The sequence below is a fragment of the Bombus vosnesenskii genome, unplaced genomic scaffold (genome assembly GCF_011952255.1).
Source record: "Bombus vosnesenskii isolate JDL3184/JDL3185 unplaced genomic scaffold, Bvos_JDL3184-5_v1.1 scf7180000013267, whole genome shotgun sequence".
Classification (NCBI taxonomy): Eukaryota; Metazoa; Arthropoda; class Insecta; order Hymenoptera; family Apidae; genus Bombus; species Bombus vosnesenskii.
Window position 1 is genome coordinate 2,646,926 of NW_022882927.1, and position 26,915 is coordinate 2,673,840.

Sequence of the window (26,915 nt, forward strand, 5' to 3'; positions counted from 1 at the left end):
TAATTTGTAAAAAACAGAGACTTATGATACTTTAAATAACGTTTTATTTTATTTCAACATTTTAACCAATACTAAGACATAAGTATATCAATTTTGTCGATAGATGTTCCATATTATTTATTGGTGACTAAAGTGTCATTACATTTATATATACAGACTTCAAAAGTATATCAATTAAATTTCTAGTATTACAGTTTTTTTGAAACATTTTGTTGTATAGAATTACTGTTTGGGGGAGGAGTCTTCATAGTTTTTAGTTCTTCGTCAATACGTTCTTTAGCACGTACAATTTTTGACTGAATATAAAAAGAACCACCTTTTGATCTATCATTAACTTCCATAAGATGCTTATAGTTACGTTCAATAGCTTCTACTTCATCCACACGTTCAACATTCAATATTTGTAGTGCTTCTTCCAAAGAAATACCAGTCTTGTAATTGGCTGCGACGTGTTGAGTACCTCTTGCTCCACCACCTGTTTTATGTGCAGCAGCTTGACTTGCTGCAATTTCTTGTCGTAATGCACGTGTAAATGCTTTAACAACGACTTGTGTACCCATTATAATTATTTGTACTAAGTGTTTTGCCATAACCTCTTCCCTCTTATTGAAAATAGTTGTCAAAACAATTTGCAGTATATTTTTCTTTTGCGGTTTAGCTTTCAGAAAATATTTATACTAAACAAAATTCGTTTTTTATGATATTCAAATAGTAATATCACTGTTTTCAAATTTTTACGATGGTTTCTTTATATAACTTATTCGTTGCACGTCTCATACTCGTATTGCACCATTTTAAAACGCACATGTACTATATAGAAATACATATATTACTCTAATATTACTGATTGTCTGTATATGAAGTTTCTAATTTAAAAAATGATGTCTATATTACAGTATCAAACAAATTTGTAGAATGCTAACTTTACACAAAGATGCAATATATATTAGATAGATAGGTTGTTTTCGTTTTTAGAGGACGTGTGAGGTTATGAGTGATTAAAGGAACATCAACAAAATAATGTTAATTAAATTTTGATTAACATTGGAATTAAAAAATCGTTAATTCAATAATTTATAATTATTATTACTTTTATTATTCAATAATCTTATATTTACAATCTGTTGGTCAATTTTTATGTAAAATAAAGTAGAACCTGTCTTTAAACTTCTTACTAAGATGAAATAAAAGTATTTATATTCCATCAATTTATTTTGAATATTAAATGTATGCTCAGTCAGGTATCGGCAGCGTATTAAAATATTTCAATGCATTAATTGCACAAGAATTTTCTAAATTATACAAAGGATGAATTATTTTCACTAAATTTAAATTAGGCGATCCAATGATCAATGGCAATGGAGAATTCTGTGCAATTGACAATCCACTAAGTGCATAACATGTATGATATACATCTTGACTTCTGAAATAAATATAATAATTTATAAAATTGCTTTTACAATAAGTAATAGCAGTGTTTCATACTTTCCAGGCTTGTCTACAAGACTCCCATGAGGATGTTGGCAGCAGATTAGTAAATATTCTTGTAAGGCCTCTTGATTAAACAACCAATATGCGGAATTAAACACTTTGTTCTCCATACTTAAAATTGTATGAATCAGTGGAAAGGCTCCACCTTGCCAAAATGAATAACAGCCATCTACTAGTTTCTCTGTGCGCCCCTGGAATCCACCTTCCAAACGCATTTGTTTGTTTACTATCCACCTCTGAAAATAAATAGATATGAAGAATGGCTTTTTTAATGTATATGTATTATAAAATTCACTATATCAGCTGAATACCAGAAATGATTTCAAACAACAGAAGTGAGGTTTTCCAAGAAGCATAAGTGCTGCTAACCCACAAAATCCATATCCTCCATGAGCTTCCATACCAGGAGAACCACCAAAACCACCTTCCCATGTTTGACATTTAGCTATCCAACTTTCACTTCCCTTAAATATTTCAGGAGTATATACATTTGTCAGTTTTGCTACAGAAAGAGCACAATATATTCCTCTTATATCTGTTTCTCCATCTTTATGTAGACTGAAAGAACCATCTTCTCCATGTAAAGATGCTAAAAATTGTTTAAGTCCTTTTCTAAAATCAATACACAAAATCTTACAAATGGAATTTTTAAATCAAAATCTCTTAAAATGTGTACTTTCGATCACTTCTTTTATGTATATACCTATCAATTACTTGATAAGCTTGCGGAGTACCAATAGTACATAAAGCATTTATTGCTGCATATGTAGAGGCTAAATGAGGATGCTGCCCTGGACCTCCTCCAAAGCCTCCTTCTGGTGATTGACATTTGGCCAAAAAACCAATAATTTTTGAATATTCATCATATTCTAAACGTTCTCCTAGGATTTGAAGAGAATGTAGACTCCAATAACAGAGCCATGGTCTGCTAGAATCTAAACACTACAAAAAAATATATATAACAATTTTAAGTATAATTAAAACATAGATTGCTAATAAATACAATCTAGATATTCTTACCTGGTAAGCTTCAGTAAGATGAAACAAAGATTTTTTTAAGAACTGAATATGTTTCTGTCTTGCTAAAACAGGTTCATTACTTAATTTATATAATTTCAGTATATCATTTTCAACACGATCCTAAACTCAAAACATTAAGGAATATTAACAATACAGAAAAAGAAAGGTATATCTGGTAGGTAATTAATTTATTGATATTGAAAGCATACTTGTCGTATTGAACTTGTTGTTTGATATCCTTCATCATCCTGTTTTTGTTTTAATATCTCGGCATAAGTTCTAATGTGTGGTTCATCACGTTCACTAATTTTTGAATTCCACATGATCTATTAAACACGTGGATATATTGTATTAACAATTGAAAGAAATAAATCATGTATTAAAATAAAGATATATATATATAAAACGAAGATTGTACTACGAGATTTTAAAGGAAAGACGGAAAAAAGATGGGTCTTTTGTCATCGCTTTAAATGATAAAATTCTGCTTCTTAGTAAAACTTTGAATTTCAAGTAAAATTTCTTCGAATTGAATAATGTTGTAAGGGTTATATCACTTTCACGTTGATTGTATAATAATTACTTCAAGACTCAAGACAAGGAGAAGGTTAAAATTTCTCTGACAGTAACTAATTAGAAGTTGCACCAGATACGTAAATGATTAAAATGTAAGAAGAAAGCTTTAGTTATTAAACTTGTCGTGTGATGGTGCGCTTTGTCTCTAGGAGAATTAACCTATTCGAACATTTCTTCTTAATTTGTAATTTTTATACAAGTAAAAATGTCAGGAGCATTTTTGTTATAAAATATTATTTACACGTATATTGCTAGATTGATATTATTGCGCAATAAAAAGAAAAATAACACGTGGTGTTTAACATATATCGTGAACTGCAATAATAATAATGTATATTATTACAGATACTAATTTTGTATCAAAAAATTTTGTTATTCATACATTTTACGACGAAAGGACTTGTTTTTGCTGGAATCAAGATAAACTTATAATATTTCCATATACAAATAATGAGTACGTATCTGTTAAAGTATTAACAGCTCCAGCTCCAATAAAAACTATACAATGTTTTACTGGCCGAATTTTTTTAATTTGCATTCCACACGGCGTTTACAAACTTTCAAGGGACCGAGAATTTGCTGTTCTAAGTAAAAATGCAATTGGAATGGGTACTGTTTTTCATGAAGTATTGATACCTAGAAATGAGTATCTTTATTTAGATAATAAGCGAGAAATGACAAATAAACTGCTATTTAAGCTTTCTTCTCAAGAAACTAATCCCAGTCAACTTTATGTTTATTCATTAAATGCGGATGGCGTTGTGGAATATTTTATGAAAACTTTAACAAATAATGATTCTACTGTAAAAAATTTATGCATAATTGCAGATGGACTAAAACTTTTAATGCTAATCAATGAAAATGTAAAAATAATGCATAGCAGTATTTATTCCATTAGTAATATAATACCTGTACGAAAGAGTTCCAAAATTGCAGCATTACTTCTTACTACAAATACAAATGTTATTATTTTAATGCATTCAAAAGATAATGTGCTTGTTTTTGAAACAATTTATATAAAAACACAGATACAAGCCATTTGCGCTGGCTTTAGCCAATCCCTAGAAGATATATTATGGATTGTTTATTCACATGAATCTAAATTACATTATGTAAAGAAGCAATTACTAATTGATAATATTTATCAAGTAAAAGTTGAAGATAAAAGCTTTGTTTGTTTACAATCATATGACTCTAATATAATCTTAGGTTTGACAGAAGATAATCAGTTAGTAGAGTTTCCTATAAGTACAGTAGAAAGAACATTGTCAACGGAAAACAATACTTTTATTAATCTTCACTCCAGTATGTTAGATGGTGTGTCACTTATAATGGATAAGATTTATAAAGGTACTCAAGAATTACAAACTTTAAATGAAATATTAACAGCAGAAAAGGATAAATTAAGAAGAATAAATTTATATGCACATAAAGACAAGATACAGTTATGCCCAAAAATGATGATAAATTACATAGCAAATCGGATATTTTTATCAGCAAATTTTCACGATGTCCTGCCAAAAAATAGTTGGGTCGTCCTTAATGTAAAATTGGGATATCAAAATCTGTTTTGTATGAAGAAAATAGTAGGTCGGGAGACTATAGCTGATATTTATATACCTGAAAATTCAATGGCAGATACATCACAAATTGCAATAGATTTAATAGCTTTTAGAGATAAAAAATATCCTTGGTGTCTAATAAGAAATTATGTAATCAGTGATTATTTGGAAAGAAGAAAGAAGAAAAAGAGATTGAATGTCGATTTTATAAATTCTAAAATTGCCATACTTAAAACTTGTATACAAGAAGGAAACATTAATATGAAAAAATTATCTGAAGTTAAGAAAAGTCTAAGAAAAGAACTTAGTGATATATAAATTTTAACAACATACAAACGAACGGATTTTTTTAAAATTTTATATTTACGTTATATTTTTATAATATAAATTTATATAAGAAATAGGAGTTGAATATATAGGAATCCAACAAAAAAAATCGAATGCATTTGAAAACAAAACTGTATCTTTATTTTGCGGATATAATAATATGTTGATAAATATCTGACTCTTTTTTTGGATACACATTTTTATCGACATGCTTTTTATCAATTCTATAATTATACAATATAGATTATACAATGTTGCTGAAACTATGTGCAATGTGCAGTTCCCTGCTATACACCAATACAGAGCATTTTGGTTTAGTATTAATGTGTATGCCTTTTTTTGGATAATATTTTGATTTATCAAGGAATAATGTGCAGAAAGAGATAACTGAATATCTTTTTCTGCATCATGATTTTGGCAAAATTTTGCTATTGATGTGAGCAATATACACTTATTTTTATTTATAGGCACACTATTACATAATGTTAATCGACTAAAAGTCAGTTTACAAATATAACACACATAAATAGTTGTTATTTTTTAATTTTTCTTTCACATGCTTCACTAATATTTATATCTTCACTTAGTAAGATACAATTTCTGTTGTGAAAATAACATAAAATTGTTATGGGTATAAACTCACAGTTAGTGATATCTATAATTTCTATAAAATACTGTAAATATAAATAAATTTCAATAAGTACTTTAAATTGCTGTTAATAGAATGCATAATGACTAAATGGATTGTAAAAATATTGTCTGTAATATTCATCGAAAATTAAAAATAAATTGGGAATAAAGAACTAAGCAATAAAGAAAAAAAACAATAAAAGAACAATAAATGCTACACAATACATGACACTATATGGTCTATCTATTGTAATTTAAAGGTATGCATTGTCTAAATACATTAATGTTAATTGTAACATAATGTGTTAATATGAGTATATGGATCTTAAAGTTATATTGTATATTTCGTACGAATGTAAAATATTCCATAAAATTGCCCAAAACATTTAAACATATTTTATGTAAATACTCAAACATATTTACATAAAATTCCTTAAATAATAAATATATACTTATATAAAAATTAAAATCTGAATGACTTCTTTTAAATCTGAAGCTCATATTACATTAAAATGAATATTCTTTTGTAATGAAAATGCATAAGCTATATTTCATACTTTGAAATTATAGTATCTCATTCAGTTTTTGAATAATTAATATTTACAAATAATGGTAGTAATTGCTTTCAATTTCTTACATATTTTTAAAAGCTACTTGAAAGGATTATTGAAATATTTATAAGTTTAAAAAATATGGCAGTAATGGTCTATCTATTAAATTTTAAGAAAAAATAACGATAAGCTGCAATAATTTATATCTAGAATTATAAATTTCATCACTCTATCCAAGTAATTCTATACTGTAGACTTGTTCTGCTTTTAAGAGTGAGTACATGAATTGAATTTTATTTGTCAAGAAAACCAATACTAAATTTTTTTTAGAATATCTAATTACTTTGCACATTTAACGGCTGATTATACATTTATGATTTTTTTATTAGAGATTTTTTGAAATTTAGAAAAACTTCTATTCGTAAAATACTATTTTAAACTATTAACTATTTGAAACTTAAGATATGTACAAATGTTGAACATTAAATTTTATATCTGACACACACTCTTTTGTATAATAAAAATATAGTAATTGAGAAAAACAAATGGAATAAAAGCACACATTAGGCATATATCGTTAAAATATCGAACTCTTTGCAATTCACTATTTGTCTACAGGGATTGTGTTATCGCTCAACATTTCTTTTTTTTTTTCTAAGAAACACATAACTATTCATGTTGTACATACATCATAAATGAAAGAAGATTTATAAACAAAGTAAATTTCTGTTTTAAACCGAAAGTTAAATTAATTGCATTTTACTATAGCAAATAAATTTAAATGGACATATAATTTGAATTTTGCTATAGAAATCATATCTATTTCTTATTAAAATGCAATTTTTTAAATACGATTAAACACAGTTTATAAATTTTTTAAGGCACTGAATAAAAATACATAGTATTTTTATACCATATATACCGAGAGTTTCATAATTCATTACAAATGGGAACAATTTGTTCCTTCTATTTACACTATTCACATTTGTGTAAGGAATATGATTTAACGAATACAAGATAACTGAAAAATGACGTGTCGTTTCAAAGAACTCTATGTGTCTAAAGAATATATTAAATTATACATTCAGAGTTCTTTTAACCTTCTAATGTAACACGTTCTTAATCAAATACATCCTTGAATAAAGTTTGTTGACTTGATGGTGTAAGAAATGTAAAAAACTAATTGTAGTTATACAACTGCATTTAAATTTGGCTACTTTGTTTTTAAATTTTTAAAAACTTCATTTGCTTTGTGGGGCATAAGCATAACAACAGGATTATTCATATGTAATCATTAAGAAATGTCATATAAATGTGTATTTCATCAATATGAAATGCACATACATTAAGTATCGTTCTTATGAGGAAATGCATGGTATAGTGATATTTACAAATGTTCAAGAAGAATAGTTGAAAAATATATATGCATTTTGTGATAAACAATAGAAAATGAAGTTTGCTATAATAACGAGAATAAACAATCTTCAGTAAGTGTTCCGCTCTTTTAAAATATAAAATATCTATAAAAAATTATGCAACATTTATTGATTAAAAGTGTATTAAATTTTAATTACGTATGAAATTGTTTACGTAGACTACAAGAAGAGTCAAATGTAGATATATGAGTATCTGAAATTTTGGCAACTTTCCCTGAGCGTACTAACTTTATATATGTAGAACATAGTGGGTGGTTTCCACAAACCCAAATATTTGAAACTTAAAATACACAAGATCAACTATCAATTTGTTTCGCGATAAATATTTAAGTAATTTGTTAAGTACCTAATGCCATGATAGCATTGTATGTCATAGAGGTTTTTCCTGCTCTTCGTTGTTTAATACCTGCAGTGTTAATGTCGACTCACTAAATGCTGTCGACTATTTTCCGAACGTTAAGAGTCTTCTTGCTTAGGCAGGAGATTCGTTCTTTCTTCTTCTTCGATTAATTTTTTTGCTGATATAGCTCTGTTTGCTTCTTGACGAGCCAGAATCTCTGTATTTAAATCTAACTTAGGTTGTGCCTGACCAGGACTGATTATTGTTGTCTAGAATACATGTATGAAGTCATTACTTTTTAGTATAATTTTTTATATTCTATAAAATTAAAATAATGAAATTATGATAATAAAAAGTCAACCTTTACTGGTGAATTTTTAAGTTTTCCATTATGATCACTATATAATGAGATGAATTTCGAATGTGTAATTGGATTAGCACTGACTGGAGCGGGTGAAGTTGGAGCAGTTGCACTGTGAATAGGAGATTGCACATTATCTTTTTCTTTCTCTTTCTCCTTCTCCTTTTTACTTTCTTTTTCTTTGTCAACAGGCAATATCGGAGATTCTGGCATACTACGATCATCTTCATCCAAAGAATGTAGTAACTAAGAATTATGAAATTATTATATAATATAAATTTGATCATATTTTTAAGACCATTAATATCATGCAATTAACCTTTTCTACTTCGTCGTCAAATTGTTGTTCCTGACCGGGTAATGAATCTTTCTGACTTCTTTCTAGAAGTGTGGCTCGTTTCGCAGCCAAATATAAAGATCTTTTAATTTTGACGTAAAACACTTCCGTGACTGCCCGTACCGTATAGTCAGGAACGAATGTATACCGTAACATAGAATCTAAATTGATCGATTGTATACTTCCCACCGTTTGAGGATTTGTATTGGTAGGTGACTCAGCTGAAAAATTACATATAAGTCCATGAACATGCTGAATATTTTAGACATAAGGAGCAATCTTAACATAAATTTTACCAATTCCAACATTGACAGTAAGTGCTTGAGAACCAAAATACGTAAACGGGCCGCTTTCGAACATCATATTCTCTTTTCCAACTGTAACTTCAACTCGACCTTCTAAGATTAAGACGAAGTAGTCGACCGCTTTTCCTTGTTGATAAATTACCGCTACGGGATCATTTCTTGCTTTTTCGCGTGATTTCACTTTGATGTGATAAATAATATCTTGTTTAAGTAAACGACGCAAAATAGTTTCCGATATTGTATCGGGCTTAAAAGCATCTACAGCTGTGGATCATATATTACACTCAGATACATTTTAACAGCACTAAAATAATGTTTTATATAAATTTCATATTTTCTTAAATCAAAACACTTCTTCCTACTTGTAGACAAATACTGAAACATAGCCAATGTTAATTGAGGCGATATATGAATTCGTTGATTTTCTTTCTTCTCTGCAAACACGGTAAAATCTTGTATTTTATGTCTAGCTTGTCTTCTGCGCTTAGATTTATTATCCGCTGCAAGAAAACATTATTAATGTTAATTGCATTCATGCATATACAATATAGCGCATTTTTCATACAGGTGACTTACTAAAGACGTCAGTTTCATCCATGATCTCAGCTTGAATTAATTCTTCTATAACATCTTCTAATGTAACCAATCCTATTACTTCATAAAAAGGATCGCCTTCGCCTTCGTTATTAACCCTTTGAACAAATGCCATGTGTCCTTTATGACCTAAAATAAGTGTAGGTTAGATATATTTTTACTTTTACAAGAGATACATTAAACGATCCAATGACATAGATTAGTTTGAAAGATATAAACCTTCTTTAAATTGTTTAAACATAATGTCTAGCGTAACATCTTCAAAAATGAAGTTACATGGATTTTGATAAAATTGACATAAAGTTTTTAGTGGCATATTATCATCTGGATCAACAAATGCGAGATCTTTAATATAAAGCATTGTAACAATATTTGTTCTTGCACCTTCATATACTGGTATACGAGAAAAACCTAAAAAGTAACAACAATAAATGATGTAAACTGTACATGTATATGTATTATTATTTGTAAAAACAATATTCTATATTCTATTGATAAACATATAAGTAATGCAAAATTTAAACCTGATTTCATAATTTCTGATACTGTCTCAAAATCTAAAATGGCATTATAATCCAACATATATACATCCTCAATTTTTGTCATTACATCCTTAACAGTTTTTTTTCGCAACTCTAATGCCCCAGCAATAATGTTCACTTCATCTTTTTCTAAATCATTATATCCTGTTGTTACCTACAGATAACAATACAGAATAACACACTTACATATTATACGTATAATTCACATATACTGATATGAAATCTTTGATAATGTTATTAGATTACATGAATAACACACTTGATAAAATTAATGGATATTAATTAAATATATTATTTATCTTTATATTAATGCACATATATATAGAAGATAAATTCAACTTAAATTGGCACAGTATAAGAGTGTAAGATTATCTTATTTAAGTTTCATGATGATAAGTAATCTAACATATACGCTGAACAGTATAAAAACTCCAAACAAACGTCAGTAGATCTATATCTTACCTACATATGATTGAATTTAGATGTTAGTATAATTATCTGTCCTATCCATACGCATTCTGATAAGATCCATACAGGAAAAAATTTGAAAAGGAGTTTTGATAATATATACTTCAAATTGCAAACAGAAAAGATCATATTCAGAATATAGGAAGCTAAAAGAGAAAATTATAACAGTTGCTTCGTTACCCCATACCTTCACAAGTTCCTTTAACCGCTCACGATTATATACATTGCCAATTTCTTCTCCAAGAAGGAAATCTAAAAGTTTGCTGATAGGATAACTCATTGGAAATGTTAATACCATAGTTAATTTGGTAATGTAAATAGTTTTTGCTCCAATACACAATCCATGTCTACTGCAAATAGCCTAAAGGTATAAAGTAATTTCCCTAATTATTAAATTATCTCTAAAATTTAAAAGTTATGTTTTTATCCAATGTTTCTATTGAAAATAAAATATATACTCTTGCAAATATACTTACTTGTGGCGAAATTTCACCAAAAATTACAATAGCTAAAGTAGAGCAAATAACAGCAACTAATCCAGAAGTTAAATCATCTAACAAAATAGTAAAGATCGAATTCACCAAAACATTGGAGAATAAAATTGAGCATAACAAATAATTCCCATGATTTCTCACTGGTTGTATTGTTCTTGCATATTGTTTTTCCTTTAATACATGAATTATCGAATGAATTAAATAATAAAATTAAATAATTGAAATAACTCCAAGTAGTAGAAAGTAAGGTACCTTTTCTGTTCCAGTATTACAAAGTATCTTCAACTCAGTTCTGTCCATTGCCATTAATCCCAAATTTAAACCAGAAAATAGAGCAGAAAAAGTAAGACACATGAAAATAATTACAATACTAAGCCAAAGTGGTAAAAATTTTTCATATGTATATATCTGTAAAAATAAATATTTCTAATATATTGATTAATGGTTAATGGTATTTTGTTTTTATTATATTTTATTACTTACAGTTTGCCATGATTCAGTGCCTTGATGTCTAAAGAGTAAAGTATTTGGATCTGCCTCTCCATATACTGGTTGTTTTACACATATGAAGAAAGGTGAACCAAGAGGTAATACCACATCAATAGTTGCAGTGTTATTTCTTACATTTTGTATCTATATCAATCATATTTTTAAAAAATTATTTATGGTATAAACATTTTCTAACACGTAAGATAGAAATGCTTACTAAAAATTCATTGGTTTTAATCTTATCGCAGATACTACCCCTTTTGGCTGGTTCATCAGTAAAAGTAATCAAAGTACCTTCTGTGAAACCAAAACCAAATAATCTTATGACTGCCTTACTGCCAGCAAGTATCTCTGGAATACCATCTTCCCTATAACTAGGATCCTTTGCTGATGTCTCTATTCTCAGACCCTCAATAAACACATCTGTATGAATTTGCCGAGTAAATAGATTTTCGGGGTCATCATTGACAGTAGATAATAAATTGAAAGTGTCACGTCTTGTACGAAAATATTTTCTGGGAATAAGTGACATAAAACAATAGATTAAATTAATCTTTATTTAAAAAAAGAAAAAGAATTAAGAATTATTAGAATTAACAAGAAGTAATTTTAAGAATTGTTCCAAAGTTTATTTAATAAGAAACGTCTTTGTTAGTCTTTTTAAAAGTAAAATTAATGTTTTAATTAAAAGAATTATAAATTTAACATATCTGATGTATAAGCAAAGTTAAAATTATTAATTAATCTTTAGAATTAATTGACCTTTGTGCAAACGATTAATTAAACTTGCTTATATTTGAATGTTTAAATACGAAATTGTGAATAGAATCAGATAAACATGTTACTTTATAACGTTACATAGTAGCAAAATAATGATGTTTCATATGTACATATAATTATAGCATTATAGGAGAAGTCTCTTGCCGTCGATAATATCGGGATTTCCGCTTTCGTAAAAAATGGTGCCAAGTCATACGATAAATGTCTATTATTTATATGGCAAGAAAATTCTCTTTAATGATGCTCGGATAAAGACAAGTTATCTAATATTTAACTTACTTTGATTGTATTGGAGACCTGATAGTAAAATTGCTTCCAAGATTGGTCCATATTTCACCGAATATGCTGACGATCTTTAGACAGAAATAGATCGTAGTAACCTTAAAATTAGGAACTTTGTCGAACTTATATATCGCACGACTGCCATTCGGTGAGATCCAAATTGCACTTAATTTGTTTTCTGAATCGCAGTTATCAATTGTACGTGACCAGAGTAATGAGACATTATTCTCGAGGCCGGTGCCAAGAATTTCAATCAAGAAACCTGAACTAGAAGACACGTTCTCTCCCGTAAAAGATTTTTTCCTGATTAAGACATCCACTGACTTGACACTTAAATTATCAGATACTTTCACTTTTGTAAATGTATTAACGGTTACTAAATTGGATGTCACAAAAACAAGTAATAAAAGAGCTGCCGGTGTGCTTGAGCAGACAACATGTTGCGCCATCATGCGACAAGTGCACCGTGACAACTTCATACAGTCCTCAGTTAGTACTGCATTTATAATATCGTGTCGTCACAATACGCTTGCGTATTATCACAGATCAACCATAGTATAGATTTTACATCTTATAGAATTTAACCGTTTATGATTCGCGGTATTTTTGAACTTTCATTTTGGTTATTTTCGTCAGTTACTGTTGCCAAGTTAATATCCGCTATTTCAATATTTTAGCGGCAAGCTAACACAATAACATATTTATTAAATATATGTATATACTATAAATATATGTATATACTATATGATATATTATATTAAATCACATACGAAATATAATATCTCGAGTTACACTCGACGATTCATTCATTCGCATATAGAACCTTAAAAGGTTAATATTATACCAACTGATATACCATTTTTGGAAGAAGTTAAAAGTTTTATTTTCTCCTATTTTTAGTGTTTGCCAATTTACAAAGATGACGAGATGCTAACGCTAAAAAGATGTGGTTTATTCTGGAGAAAAGATTACAAATGGAAAGTCTGTGTCGCGCGGTTAGGGTTTGCTTTTTTGACTGACGAGGTTTGGAGGCGCTTTTGTAGTTCGTGACGTGGCGCCACTCATGGGTTGATTGTGAAGTTGGTCGTGGGGGCGCCACATAATCTTTCTATTTTGGCGGGAAATAAGTTACGTTTGCATATATGTTTTGTTAATGTGTGAAATGTTTGATAATAGACCCTAATGGATTTTGAGAAAGTTTCATAAATTTTGACGCTAATATAAGATTACTCTGTTGTTAAATTTTATTCCGTTTTTGCTGTACATAATGCCGACCGGTTAGTATTCTTTGATAAATTAATATCTTGAAATGTCATTTATGAAATCAAAGAGGTTATTTTGAAACGAGTTAAAATTATACTAATAATTTCTTTTAAATCTTTTAGTAACGTCTACATTTGTACAAGAGATAGTTAACGTTATTAAGAGATTCAAGTTCGAGGAATTAGAATTATCAGTAGCGCCAGTTTTTCCAGAAATATCGTGGAATAATATAAGATCCGAATTAATTAAACATCACAAAAATTTTACATCACACAATGTAGCAGAAGTTATTAAAATGGTTGTCATCGTAAGTTTTATGTACAGGCATACAATCTTATTAATTTTATTTACTGTTATATATTGCGTTTCTTTTATTTTTTATTATAGGAAGAAAAAGTTACGGAGAAAATTTTAAGAGATCGTTTATCAACACTACGATTAGTTGGTAAGACACACAAAATTCAATCATAGACTTTATTTATTTTATAGACTGATGTAATGAAATTTTTATATTTCAGATATAAGCTGGCACAGTAATAAAAGAATGTGGTATGGCTATATATTAATAGGATCTGATAAAACTGTAAATTATTTCATAAACAGAGAAATTCAAAATAATATGCAAGATAATTTTGATTCATTAAATATGAAAATTAATGTAAAGATATATACACATAATGATATTACATATATGTCTTTAACAGCAACGAAATATAAAAATAAAAAAGGAAAAGAAAATCGACGTGCAATTTCACACGTTTTTGCTTTATTTATGGGCCAAAAATATTTTTTTTCTACCAAAAAAACTATTTCATCTGATATTTTAAATACTGTAGTAAGAAGTTTGGGTTATAAAAACTCTAAAAGATTTAAATTGATGGGTAGAGATCTTAAATCTTTGAGCAAATTATGTTGGAAGAGGAAAGAAGGAACAATGAATTCTGAAAATATTAATAAAACTGTGGTATATGAAGATGGTGTTCTTGATAGAAAGTAACATATCTTTCAAAAATTTATATGTAAAATGAAACTTAAAAGTTCTAAAGAAAAGTAATATCACATATCATATATATCCTATAGGAAGACGGGCATAGATTTTACTCAACAAAAGCAGCGGGTAAAGTATGCAGAAAAATGTTTTGGTGATAATCCTCCTACCTTAGAAGTACTTGTTGTAAATGGGCCTAGTATGCCTCTGTCACATGAAGGTGTATCAAAAGAATTACCAAATGAAAACATGCAAATAGCGTGAGTCCTTTTTAAATGAAATCATATGATTTAATATTTTATAGTTTTAACAAAATTCTATTTTTTTATGTATTTAAATGTATTTCAGATGGGAATTTCGCAGTCACAACATTGTTGCATGTTTAACAAAGTTAATAGAACGACGTATATTGGTTACACCAGTGCCTCATTATATATCAAATTTAATGACATTAGGAAGAAATGTATTAACACTTAAGAAGGATTAATAATTAATATTTAAATGTCATATTATACTGGTATGGAGCTAATGCGAGCAAAGCTTGCCTATTACTTCAATGATCTTGTAATTATTCAAATTCTAAGAGACGAATTAGTAAAAACGTATTACCATGATATATAAAGACATAATTTATTTTTTTAGATGTTTTTGTTATTGATTTTGACAAATTTTTTAATACCTTTAAATAATTGTTACGTATAAAAAAATGTAATTTTCATATGTCTAAAAATAAAGAAACATAGTACATTTTTCATTTTCTTTTTCAAACGTTTTATATTAGTCTCATTAATTAACAAGGTTAAAAGAAAGCTTATGATGTAGGATATGTGAAAAGTGAGATGTTATTTAAAGTACAATAAAAGTATATTAAAAGATTCTATAAATTAATATACTAGTTATATTAATTTACTATTATATTAATATACCAGTTATATTTACATTTATATATGTATATGTATGTACATATATATTACAATATATAATATCAGGATAGAATATTTTCACATACATACAATTTATTTGATACTTACAATACAATAAAACGGTTTATAAATAAAAAGCTTTTATAGATAAATATAATGTGCCTTTTAATTATGTAAGTAATATCGAAGTTAAATATTAAATATTTTATTTTTAAATGTATTATGGAGAATTAGTATATAGAAATACTGTCTACTAATTGATTTCTTGTAACGAAATGTGTTGTTTTATTTGTAAATATGTTTAGAAAGAGGTAAAACCAGATAAAGAATTATATCTGTAAATAGTTCCGATTTTATATTTAATGTTTATACGTAATTACTAATATTATGAGCTAGTAAAATAACATTACCTATATAAATGCAAGTAAATTGAAGTGTATATATATTATGATATATATGAATATTAAAAAATTGATTTATATGCATGTATATTATAAAAATTCGTATTTTCAGCTGGAAATGTCGTCATCGTCTATTTCATCTTCTGATGTTAAATCTGGATCATTAACTTGTGATAAGCACTTATTACAATAGCAATGAAATAAATATAAAGAGCTTAAGGCTTTCTGTCGAGAATGTCTACTTCTTTCTAGACAACATTCATCAAGGTAACTTATGCATATTTCTTCTTCAGGATGAATATCACGTATAGCTTTTAGAACCAATACATTGTTTGAATAAGGAAATTCCACAACTGCGTTTGGTACACAACTATGATTTATTGATGATTGAAAGATATAAAGACCAGAACCTTCATTGTTTAAAAAAAAAGCTACCGCTAAAAAAGATAACATTAATGATAAAATAAAATTTATACTTGTACAATTTATGTAACAAACATAAATTCATATTAAAATCAGAAAAATTTACCTTCTTCCATATCATCATAAATTCGATCTATTAATTTATCAACTTGGATTCTTTCATCTCTTGGTAATTCCAAAGCAGATACATTTTTAACCCAACGACTAAATGCACTAGTTCCAATTCCCTGACCATTTGTACCTACTAAAGCTAATAGACTTTTAAAACCTTCTGGTGTAAACCACTGTAAATTAAAATTTCAACAATTTATTTTATAATATAGCATATTTTGAATTATATTTACGCTACATACATGTTCTGTAAATTCTGTATTTACGGCTTTCTGCATCATTTGTCTGAGCACTTCAATTTGTCCAATAAACTTTTCTCCTAGTAATTTGTGTGCAATTTCATGCGTATCATTAACTGTACGATGACAAAATTGTGAGAAAGTTGAAAGCATTTCTTCTTTATTATCAGCTTGATTAACAAGAGCTACCATTTTAATTAATAACATCGCTGTTGCTGATTCTGGTGGGTAATGCATTTGCTTCCATGTTTCATTTAATTGCACCAAGGGATGAGACTCATCCTTTTCTCTTGATTGTAAACATATTGTACTATGATATCTAAAATTTTTACATTTCATACAGTTATATATAATGTTCTTAGTGTTAATATTAAATTTATGGAATTGTAATATTACCTTAAAAAAGCATCATTCTGGCATTCAATACTACAATATTTTGTGCCACATTCAGGACATTCTGTAATCAAATCTTTTTTTGTTTCGCAGCATTCTGGATAAGGTAAAATAATTGCTGAGTTTCCAGTCAATCTACGTACATTTTCTTCAGCAGTTTCTAAAGGTTTTAAACAATTGTCACAAGCTAAGTATCCATAGTCTAAGTTCCATGAGAATTGACAACAAATTATAGGTTTTTCTTCTAGAATTGTATCTCCATATTTAAATGAACGTACAGCAAAAAGACCCTTGCCCTGTAAAACATTTGTAATTATTTTACTTTTAATAATAATCAATATTTAGATTCCTATATTAATAAATGTAAGGAAAGTTTCGTATGTCTTTCTCTTTTAAGTTAATAATTAGAAACGCATAAATTTTTATATAAAATAATGATTAATTACATATGTACTGTTATACCTTTTCATTGTTAATTAATCTGATCTGAAAGTCATTGGAATCCATTGTAACTTGATCCCTGACAAAAAAATCACATTAATTTCTAACCTTTAAATGCACGTCTGTAATTGTTACAATGACACTACTATAGTCAACTTGTAATTACAGAAACTCTCAACAGTTATTTATAATAGTAAAGAATATTATACATTGAGGTGATTCTGGGTTGATTGTATTTTTGTTTAAAATTTGAAACTGAAATTTCTTTGTTATTCATTTAAACGATTATTATACAATTCAACATGAAATTGTTACTGACTTACATAGTACTTATAACACTTCCGTAAAGGCAAGCTTCGGATCATTTTGCACATAAGTTACTTGTTCAAAATCGTTTGAGATTTGCTTGGTAAAGTAGGTCTAAAAGAAGTTGGACTCATTTTATTGGATCACAAAATATAATGAACGGAGCGATGGCCATGGTAAGTTAATTACTTCTGCAATTATTATTTCTGCAAGAAATATTGAATTGATAGAAGTAATAAATTTTTCGGATCATAATGGCGGTTGTAAAATGCTTGTAATGTACATACTTATGATTAATACTTTCGAAGTATTCAATCAAATCTATGATAGTAACATATTTCTACAATATTTTACTAACATCCTGTTAATAATAATTCAATATATAATGAATACAATTATTAACTTTTTTTCTTTTTAGTTTTGTTTTTAAGTTATATTATTTTAACATAGATTCATTAAAGATATGTTTATATTTTTTCTTGAATTCCTTTTCACATAATTGCAAAATATGTTTTCTTTTACTATAATGACTATAATGGATGTTATTATATTTAAAATCATATTATTATGTTTATATTATTAGAACTAATAAAAATGATATTATAGTAGTTCAATAAATAAGCAACGTAAAAACTTTCTTTTATTAGTAATCACTAATTTTTATCGTAAAATCTAATAGATGTTTTATATGTTCTTAGGCACCAACATCCCAGAATAATGTGGAACCTCCAAACAAGAAACCTAGAGTTGAAGGTACATTGCTAATATTCCCAAATAAATGTATATCTCTAATGTACACTAATAAACTATACAATTAAGCGTACAACTGGAAAAGACGGTGAACACAGAAGCAACAGCAAGCATAATATATTTCTAAGCAAAGGAAATGATGAAGAAAAACATATATTATTTATTTAGGACAATCAGGTGCTAGCTTTCTATTAAACTGCTGGCAAGCTATAAGTGTTGAGTGGTCTATTGCAGTTTCAGAATATATTTTGGTAGGCTAGGGTGATAGGTGATCGTTGGCCCTCAATAAAACTAATGTATGGTTGTCCTTCTGTTCTGAGATGTTACAGCGGAGAGACAGTACAGAATCTGTGGCCTACGACTGAGCTGTGATCATGAGCGTGCGCCAAACAAAGAAAGAGAACGCTACATTCGTTGAACAGAACAAATCAGAGTTTTGCAAACTCCCACTGACACAGCATCTATTGTCGAGTACCAAATATGATGCGTATGTTAGATAGGTCAGCATTTTAGGGTAATTTTCTTTCATCCTAATTATAAGCTTCTAATTTATTTTATTAAAGTAAAAATAATTGTTTGAATATATTTTATTTGAAACATTGATGTACTAAATTTTGTTTTATTTCATATCTTCCTTTTTATTTCAATGTCCTTTTTTGCTATAATGTAAATAATTTCTTTGATCCCCGATTTAATTTTTAAGTGCAAAAAAATAAGGCAGAAGCTTATAAATAGGAGATGCAATGGCGATGTATGTCTTTTAAGATTTTCTTAATCACATTTATATTATTACATAAAGATGAGGTAATTTGTTCGTTTATTAAAGAAGAGACATATACCTGTTATAAACAAAAAGAATGTTATTAGAACAGGGTGCACATCACAAGCAAAGTATATTTTTACGAAGGTCGATCGCGATAAATTTTTTTTTATTAATTAGGATCGCCATTGCTATACAGAACATGTTAGGGTTAATTACGTGATAGGTTGGAGAAGGCAAACTGTAAGAAAATGGCGCAGAAAATGCACTGAGAGTATTCTCCTTTGCTTTGTGCTTACAGATTTGTGCGTCGCCTCAATCTCGGATAGTATGCGCACAACCATCATTGCTCAGCCCAGAACACGGTTAGCTGTTAATCAAATGATTGAACAAAGCTAATAGTATTAATTCGTGAAACTGCAAAAGTCATAAAAGAGAAAAAGAAACGTTTCAACGTGTTCTGATTTCTGTTTCAGAGACTAGCAGACCAAATTGGTTATGATCATACGAAACCTAATCTAGTTATTGGTAGTCTTTTTTTGGGGCTGATAGTGTAAACAGTAATGAAATTTAAATGTGAAAACTCTGTTAATTGAATAATTGCAATGATTTCTCTTCAATTTTGATATTGTTTTTAGCATACTCTTGACGTTATTTCTCTTCTAAAATATAAAATAACTTTTATTTTAATGGCGTGAAAAAAAAGAAGGAAATGTATTTCTATTTCAAAATACATTTGTATGAGTATATACATGTAATTGTGTACATACATTACTTTATATACAAGAATAACGTTACTGTTCTTGATTGTTTTAATTTCTTTGAACTTACAGTTTGGAGGACGATCCTACCGCAGTGGGAATTGCTGTACGACATCGTTACTTTTTCCGTCTCTTTTTAAGTCATTTCTTTCACTTTTTATCCATTTTAAAGACTTTATAGAGATATATAAAACTTAAGAAAATTATACAGTATACTTGTATACCAAATATTAAATATATTGAATTGAATATTAGTTACATGTATAATTCAAATTCTGTTTAATTTTAATGAATAAGAAAACTAAAAATTAAGAAATCGAATCAAATGAATTGTTCTGGTACCTCTATCATCGCAAAAAAAAAGTAAAAAAGAGTCAAAGCAAATATTAGACAACAGTTTTTAAAAAGTTCGTATGTGTGTGTGATGGTGGAAGTACTGAATGTAATATGTATTATATTTCATCTTTGTCTAATGCCAACTTTCTTCGTAGGGAATGCATCAGAGTTCTTGCCCGGCCCTATATATGATCTCAATCAAATAAAACAAGTTGTTGCTGGTATGTAGTATTACAATATTATTTCATTTTTTAGAAAAAATATAAGCTATTAAAGTAATTTAAATAAAACATTTAAGATGTATATATGATGTTTATAAAGAAATTGTGACAATTAAAATTTGTTGCTCCAATTAAAGTAATATTGAGAGTCAATAATAATTTAGTGAACAAATAGCTGATAAGATCTGAAAGAACATTATTGTTTTAAAACATGTATTAATGAAGCATGTCTTATTTTACATATAATATTTATTTTGTTACAGGACCTGGAGCTAAATATCTTACATTACCTGGCATTCTAGGTGCGGGTCTTCCAAAAATTACATCTGAACAACAGGATACAGTAAATAGAGCAAAAAAGTATGCAATGGAACAAAGCATCAAAATGGTTTTAATGAAGCAGACCCTCGCGCATCAACAGCAGGTAATTTTTTAACATGACGCTAACAAACTTTACTCGCCTAACATACATTTTACATTCCATTGTACATTCATAGATTTCTATATTGAAAAAATATCTATCTATTCTTTTATTACCATTGATTTGTTTGAATAAGAATGATCAGTAATGTGTTAAAAATTCCATTCATATCAACGGAATTAATAAAACAATTAACATATACAGGGTGATTGGTAACTGGTGGTACAAGCGGAAAGGGGGTGATTCTACGCGAAAAAAGAAGTCGAAAATATAGAATAAAAATTTTTCGTTTGAGGCTTTGGTTTTGAGAAAATCGACTTTGAATTTTCGCTCGGTACGTGTGCGGTACGTTATAACGGATGTCATTGTAGATCATTGTCTCGATGGAAAAATTAAAAAAAAAAAAAATAATTTTATTCTATATTTTCAACTTCCTTTTTCGCGTAAAATCACCCCCTTTCCGCTTGTACCACCAATTACCAATCACCTTGTATATAATCAACAATGGAAATGGTATATAGTAAATCAATCTTCTATTAAATTTGTAATATTTAATTGAATGTTGATTGTTTATACTTTATAGGAATGAACAATGGAATTAATGTATACATTTATGAAATGATACATTAAAATTATGGGGTTCTTTTTTGTCTCAAAAAATGCTATTTATTAAAAGATGGATTTACATTTCTTCCTCTATTTAGCTCTTTGCCAGTTATATAACAAAAATTGAGAGAAATATGTCTATAGTGTTTTAAGCTGATGTTTGTCCTTACAATTTAGCTCGTCCCGCCGAGTAATCTTTAATTTGATCCTAAATATATTAACCTGTGTTCGTTATGACGAGCGAGTAAAGTCAAAAAATATAACAGAAATTAAAAACGAACACTGGAACCTAACTCTGATCGGTTGATTTTTTCTCCCCGCAGAAGAATAAGTTGGTCCTGCGGCAGCAAGTTTTATTGCTAATGTGCAGGTTAGTGTCAACCAAGTCAAGACAGAAACGATACGAAACCGCCTTATGATCAAACACTCCTAAACGTTTTCCTGAGTTACTACTGTAAGCGAAGGTTAGATATCTTGAGAATAGTAGTCGGCGGGAGCAGAGCTGTACCAGCGCGAAGGAGGACAAGTTTTTGTGCATGAATCTCTGGATGATTTGAGAAAAATAATCAATATAAACTTTCGAGCTCAACTATTCTTTCTCTCTTTGCTGCAAAGATACTGTACTTATATTTAGAATACAATGTTAAAAATTTGAATTAGTTTTTGACTTGACTTTGTTGAAGATACTACATTTAGATTATTATTCAATGAGTTTATTATGAAAATACTTGCAGTTCACATGTTGCTTTGATCTCTAGTTTTGAGTGTAGTATCAAGATTTTAACTTTGATTAATTCCTTAATCAAAGGTTAAGGTAAGAGTAGTTGAGTAACGAAGGTGGAATGGTAAAAGAGCTTGGGGGATTTTTGAGATGAATGAGACATGGTGTATGTAAGGGGGAGGGATATCAATAGAAGGCCTATGGTCCTTTGTGTTACAGCAAATGGCTAGTCAACGGAATCAGGTGCAGAGACAGCAGGCTCTCGCCCTCATGTGCAGGTTTGTTTGTTCTTTGTCTTAGCCCTCCAAATTTCGTCTTCGATACTCGCCGTTTTAAATAGAAAATACATTCTAAATTTAATTGTGTATAGGCTAAAAGCTTCCATTCGTCATTCAGATTAGATTTTGATAAATTTTAATTATTTAGAATAAAATTATACATACGTTCTTTCTACTGTTAAGAATTTTAAATCATTTGAGTACAGTATTATGAACTTCATTTGTAATTCTTTCAATTATATATATATACTGTCCCAAATTGGAAATTCAAGTTTTTCAATAAATTTCTTTTAGTAAAATCATGTTATAGTCACTTATAACGGATATATTTTTATATGATATATTTATATTTCAAGTATTGTCGAAGTATTGTGCTTTATTTAGTATATATATATATTTAGATTGGCAATATTTTTTTAAATAACAATTCCTTTACACATTTTTTCTTAGAAGAACCTTCAAAAATTTGTTCTGCTTTTTTTTTCCTTTTTATTTGATTATGATAGGATACGATTGTGAGTATCTTAATGAATTAGGATATAATTGAACAGTAATGTCTCGGTTTAATATAACGAAGGGCGACTATCACCTAAAATAAAATTCCTATATGACAGGGTATATGTGGGCAGCATCAGTTTTGAATTAAAAGAGGACACGATTAGGCAAGCTTTCTTGCCTTTTGGTCCTATAAAATCAATCAACATGTCTTGGGATCCAGTTACACAGAAGCACAAAGGATTTGCATTCGTCGAATACGAGATACCTGAAGCAGCACAACTTGCTTTGGAACAAATGAATGGTGTCATGATTGGTGGACGTAACATCAAGGTAGCAGGACGTACCTATATAACGAATTTCCTGTCCCCCAGCAATCCTATCATCCCGCCGGAGGTCGGCAAATTTTTATTTAGCCTTATCCAATTTGAAATTCCTTTTGATTGAATTGCATTATATTTAGAAAATGTACTTCGGTCAAAAAAATCTTGTTAAACTCTTTAACGATTCCATTAGATTCTTACCGTAGATTTTAAAATCTCTTATGATACTACTTTTTTTTTGATATTTTTACGAACATAACAATGAGTTCTAGCATTATTTTAGACAAATATGTGTTTTGGTAGGAAAGATTTATTTGTATAAAAATTAATACTTTTTATTAGTAAAATTATTATTAACACGTCAAAAGTTGTGTTTGAATAAAGAATATAGTTCCTGGACCTAATCCTATTTTTATACTTCTCTTTTTGTAATTAAAATATTAATATTTGACAGATTCGTTACAAATACTTTTCTTTTAATAGTCGAAAGTATTAGTTATGAATTTTTATTTTTCTTCAGGTTGTGGGGCGTCCGTCGAATATGCCCCAGGCCCAGTCTGTTATTGATGAAATTACAGAAGAAAGTAAACACTATAATCGAATTTATATTGCGTCAATCCATCAAGATTTAACCGAGGATGATATTAAATCCGTGTTTGAAGCGTTTGGACCAATTACATATTGTAAATTGGCACAAGGCAGCTCGCCCCATCGACATAAAGGTTACGGTTTTATTGAATACGAAACAATGCAGGCCGCGTTAGAAGCTATCGCATCAATGAATTTATTTGACTTGGGTGGGCAATACTTGCGAGTAGGCAGAGCTATTACTCCACCAAATGCTCTTATGGGTCCGCCAAGTGGAACTAGTATGATGCCTACCGCTGCTGCGGTTGCAGCTGCAGCTGCAACTGCAAAAATTCAGGCAATGGATGCTGTAGCTAGTAATGCAGTTGCTCTTGGTTTGACCAAGCTTGGAGCAGCTGCCCCGCCGATTTTGAATCAAGGTATGAGTTAATAGTGATTGAGGAAATTTTAGAATCTGAAATTTTCTTTGATGTCATTATGAACATGAATTTTATACACAGCTTTGCCTGGTATAGTAAGACCCACTATTGCCCCAGCGACAATGATGGCACCGCCAACTATAGCAACGGTAGCACCTGTTATACCTCCGCCTGGTATAGCTATACCGCAAACTTTAACTCGGCCTCCTGCGATAATTCAACCGATACCTGGACAGCCAGTTGTTATACCTCCTCCAGCTGTTGTAGCACCTACAATAGTAGGAACTCCAGTCGTAAGATTTTCATTTATTATTCTATTCATACGTTGAAAAGTTACAATATTTAAATTATTTGAAATGTGGCTAGATACCTGTTACAACTACGACGAATTCCGATATTATGAGACGGGCACAAGAACAAGCAGCTCATCAAAAACAACAGGAAGAATTACAGAAGAAATTGTTAGAGGAGACAGAACCCCAAACATTACAGCAACAAGAAAATATGTCGATCAAAGGACAAAGTGCGCGTCATCTTGTTATGCAGAAACTTATGCGCAAAGTTGAATCTCGTGTTGTTATTTTACGAAACATGGTAGCCCCAGAAGATGTAGATGAAAGTTTACAAGAAGAAATTCAAGATGAATGTTCTAAATTTGGAGTTGTAGAAAGAGTTATTATTTATAATGAACGACAATCGGAAGATGACGAAGATGCAGAAGTTATCGTAAAAATATTTGTTGAATTTTCTCAAATGAGTGGTAAGTTTATAACGAATTATTGTTTTCTAATTAATTAAGTGTGAATTTTAATTTGATATTGATATTAAATAATCATTTTAGAAGCGGAACGTGCAAGGGATTCTTTGAATGGTCGTTATTTCGGTGGACGTTTAGTGAAGGGAGAATTATATGATCAAGCTTTATTCGATAATAGTGACTTTTCTGGTTGATCATAAGATACTTATTATCTGTTGAATTCGTCAGTTTCTTTGGAACAAAAGAAAAGTTATACTATCGTTGAGTGATATTCCGTGCGTCTAATCGAAAGTACACAATACATCTTTTGAAGTTTCAACACTTATAGTCTATCTTCTGACTAAGAAGTCTAGCTTTTAATTTTTATCTACATTTTTGTAGACTTTAAATTAATAGATCAGTCAAAACTATTATCATTACTTAATAAGGTAATAGTTTTAAAAAATCGTTTTAACACTTAGCCAACCGCGCGCGTCACAGCGAGCTATACGTTTCTCATCGCGCTCGAACAAGTTAACCTATACGCTGTCCACCGCGCATGTTTCCAAGGTAATGATTTTATTTAACGATTTCACATATTGTTTATACAAAACATCAAATTAAAAGTATATATTAAAAGTATAAAAAAATATAGGTAACATTAAAAACATTAAAGGTGATTAACCCTTTCGCTACGGGCGGCTTCTCCGCCGCGGCATTCCCGCTGAACGAGTCGCCGCGCCAAAACAGAGCATAGTACGCGAGAAAGATCATAAACGCGGCCGCGTTTACGTCTCACTGCAAACCGAGCTGCTCTGACGGTGTTTTTCGAAGAAAAAAACTTTCCTCAAAACAGAGTATTTATAACTTCTTAATAATATAATATAATATGATATGATACTAATAGCTTTTAATAATGGTATTGCGTGTAGTATTTTTCGAAACATGGTGTTACACATTGGCCAACATCGCAAATCTGGCACTGGTATCGCGATTCGCTCCACAGTTTCCATCAATCGATTATAATCGAAAACACACTTTGGTTTTTTTAATCATTTTCTGCGTGCGATAATGACGTTTCGAAACTCTTCATTGTGAAAAGAGGACAACATATACATTGCCCTCTTGTCACACCGTTTTATTGTTAATAAAAGGCTTGAGAATGTACAATACTCGTCGTATGTATAATACGCGGTATCTTACGCAGAGCGATTGTAGTCGCCCGTAGTATGTCAGTGGCATTTTACGGAGAGCGACTGTAGTCGCCCGTAATAGCGAAAGGGTTAAACATAAATAACACAACTTGAACGTGAAATTAAAAATTCATGATGCATTTTAATATTTTTTTACAATGTGGTATCATTCGATTATAGCTTTATGTAGTCATAACGGATATTGTAACTTTTTAATTAATTTTAATATCACTA

The 26,915-nt window shown here is 29.2% G+C and overlaps 7 protein-coding genes across 23 annotated transcripts; 3 read left to right on the forward strand and 4 right to left on the reverse strand.

Moving 5' to 3' along the window:
• Nucleotides 1-27: 27 nt before the first annotated feature.
• Nucleotides 28-935, reverse strand: LOC117230878 (mitochondrial import inner membrane translocase subunit Tim16). Its single transcript, XM_033488767.1, has one exon. It carries the CDS (start codon nt 588-590, stop codon nt 189-191), a length of 402 nt encoding a protein of 133 aa, XP_033344658.1. The 5' UTR covers nt 591-935; the 3' UTR covers nt 28-188.
• Nucleotides 936-1,073: 138 nt separating this feature from the next.
• LOC117230877 (protein farnesyltransferase subunit beta) lies at nt 1,074-3,607 on the reverse strand. 4 transcript variants are annotated; one of them, XM_033488765.1, is made up of 7 exons: nt 3,470-3,607; nt 2,721-2,837; nt 2,512-2,631; nt 2,195-2,433; nt 1,803-2,103; nt 1,486-1,727; nt 1,074-1,423 (listed from the first exon to the last, which is right to left on the reverse strand). In XM_033488765.1, the coding sequence occupies exons 2-7, from the start codon at nt 2,832-2,834 to the stop codon at nt 1,234-1,236; spliced, it is 1,206 nt and encodes a 401-aa protein (XP_033344656.1). In that variant the 5' UTR covers nt 2,835-2,837; nt 3,470-3,607; the 3' UTR covers nt 1,074-1,233. The 4 variants fall into 4 exon arrangements, with proteins under 4 accessions (XP_033344656.1, XP_033344657.1, XP_033344655.1 ...); XM_033488766.1 differs by lacking the exon at nt 3,470-3,607 and adding an exon at nt 3,158-3,287; XM_033488764.1 differs by lacking the exon at nt 3,470-3,607 and adding an exon at nt 3,095-3,203.
• LOC117230876 lies at nt 3,399-5,745 on the forward strand. 2 transcript variants are annotated; one of them, XM_033488762.1, is made up of 2 exons: nt 3,399-3,541; nt 3,653-5,745. In XM_033488762.1, the coding sequence occupies exons 1-2, from the start codon at nt 3,417-3,419 to the stop codon at nt 4,965-4,967; spliced, it is 1,440 nt and encodes a 479-aa protein (XP_033344653.1). In that variant the 5' UTR covers nt 3,399-3,416; the 3' UTR covers nt 4,968-5,745. The 2 variants fall into 2 exon arrangements, with proteins under 2 accessions (XP_033344653.1, XP_033344652.1); XM_033488761.1 differs by having other exon boundaries at nt 3,399-5,745.
• On the reverse strand, nt 5,188-13,079 carry LOC117230873 (metal transporter CNNM4). Of its 2 annotated transcripts, none has more exons than XM_033488757.1 (14): nt 12,583-13,079; nt 11,741-12,038; nt 11,518-11,667; nt 11,287-11,442; nt 11,017-11,205; nt 10,728-10,901; nt 10,055-10,226; nt 9,750-9,941; nt 9,513-9,659; nt 9,299-9,436; nt 8,928-9,200; nt 8,614-8,852; nt 8,379-8,540; nt 5,188-8,202 (listed from the first exon to the last, which is right to left on the reverse strand). In XM_033488757.1, exons 1-14 carry the CDS (start codon nt 13,062-13,064, stop codon nt 8,050-8,052), a joined length of 2,925 nt encoding a protein of 974 aa, XP_033344648.1. In that variant the 5' UTR covers nt 13,065-13,079; the 3' UTR covers nt 5,188-8,049. The 2 variants fall into 2 exon arrangements, with proteins under 2 accessions (XP_033344648.1, XP_033344647.1); XM_033488756.1 differs by having other exon boundaries at nt 8,295-8,540.
• Nucleotides 13,080-13,655: 576 nt separating this feature from the next.
• Nucleotides 13,656-15,479, forward strand: LOC117230718. The gene is made up of 6 exons (XM_033488427.1): nt 13,656-13,862; nt 13,971-14,155; nt 14,236-14,293; nt 14,367-14,841; nt 14,929-15,096; nt 15,185-15,479. Exons 1-6 carry the CDS (start codon nt 13,853-13,855, stop codon nt 15,321-15,323), a joined length of 1,035 nt encoding a protein of 344 aa, XP_033344318.1. The 5' UTR covers nt 13,656-13,852; the 3' UTR covers nt 15,324-15,479.
• A 722-nt stretch (nt 15,480-16,201) lies between these two features.
• On the reverse strand, nt 16,202-17,932 carry LOC117230479 (SET and MYND domain-containing protein 5). The gene is made up of 5 exons (XM_033488012.1): nt 17,789-17,932; nt 17,330-17,622; nt 16,937-17,252; nt 16,690-16,867; nt 16,202-16,597 (listed from the first exon to the last, which is right to left on the reverse strand). The coding sequence occupies exons 1-5, from the start codon at nt 17,831-17,833 to the stop codon at nt 16,269-16,271; spliced, it is 1,161 nt and encodes a 386-aa protein (XP_033343903.1). The 5' UTR covers nt 17,834-17,932; the 3' UTR covers nt 16,202-16,268.
• A 172-nt stretch (nt 17,933-18,104) lies between these two features.
• Nucleotides 18,105-25,853, forward strand: LOC117230476 (poly(U)-binding-splicing factor half pint). 12 transcript variants are annotated; one of them, XM_033488002.1, is made up of 12 exons: nt 18,106-18,249; nt 18,772-18,826; nt 19,144-19,323; nt 19,885-19,948; nt 20,060-20,901; nt 21,165-21,325; nt 22,869-22,927; nt 23,542-23,755; nt 24,266-24,752; nt 24,834-25,045; nt 25,119-25,512; nt 25,594-25,703. In XM_033488002.1, the coding sequence occupies exons 5-12, from the start codon at nt 20,769-20,771 to the stop codon at nt 25,701-25,703; spliced, it is 1,770 nt and encodes a 589-aa protein (XP_033343893.1). In that variant the 5' UTR covers nt 18,106-18,249; nt 18,772-18,826; nt 19,144-19,323; nt 19,885-19,948; nt 20,060-20,768. The 12 variants fall into 12 exon arrangements, with proteins under 12 accessions (XP_033343890.1, XP_033343893.1, XP_033343895.1 ...); XM_033488004.1 differs by having other exon boundaries at nt 19,144-19,294; XM_033488001.1 differs by having other exon boundaries at nt 19,144-19,337; nt 19,885-20,901.
• The last annotated feature ends 1,062 nt before the right edge of the window (nt 25,854-26,915 follow it).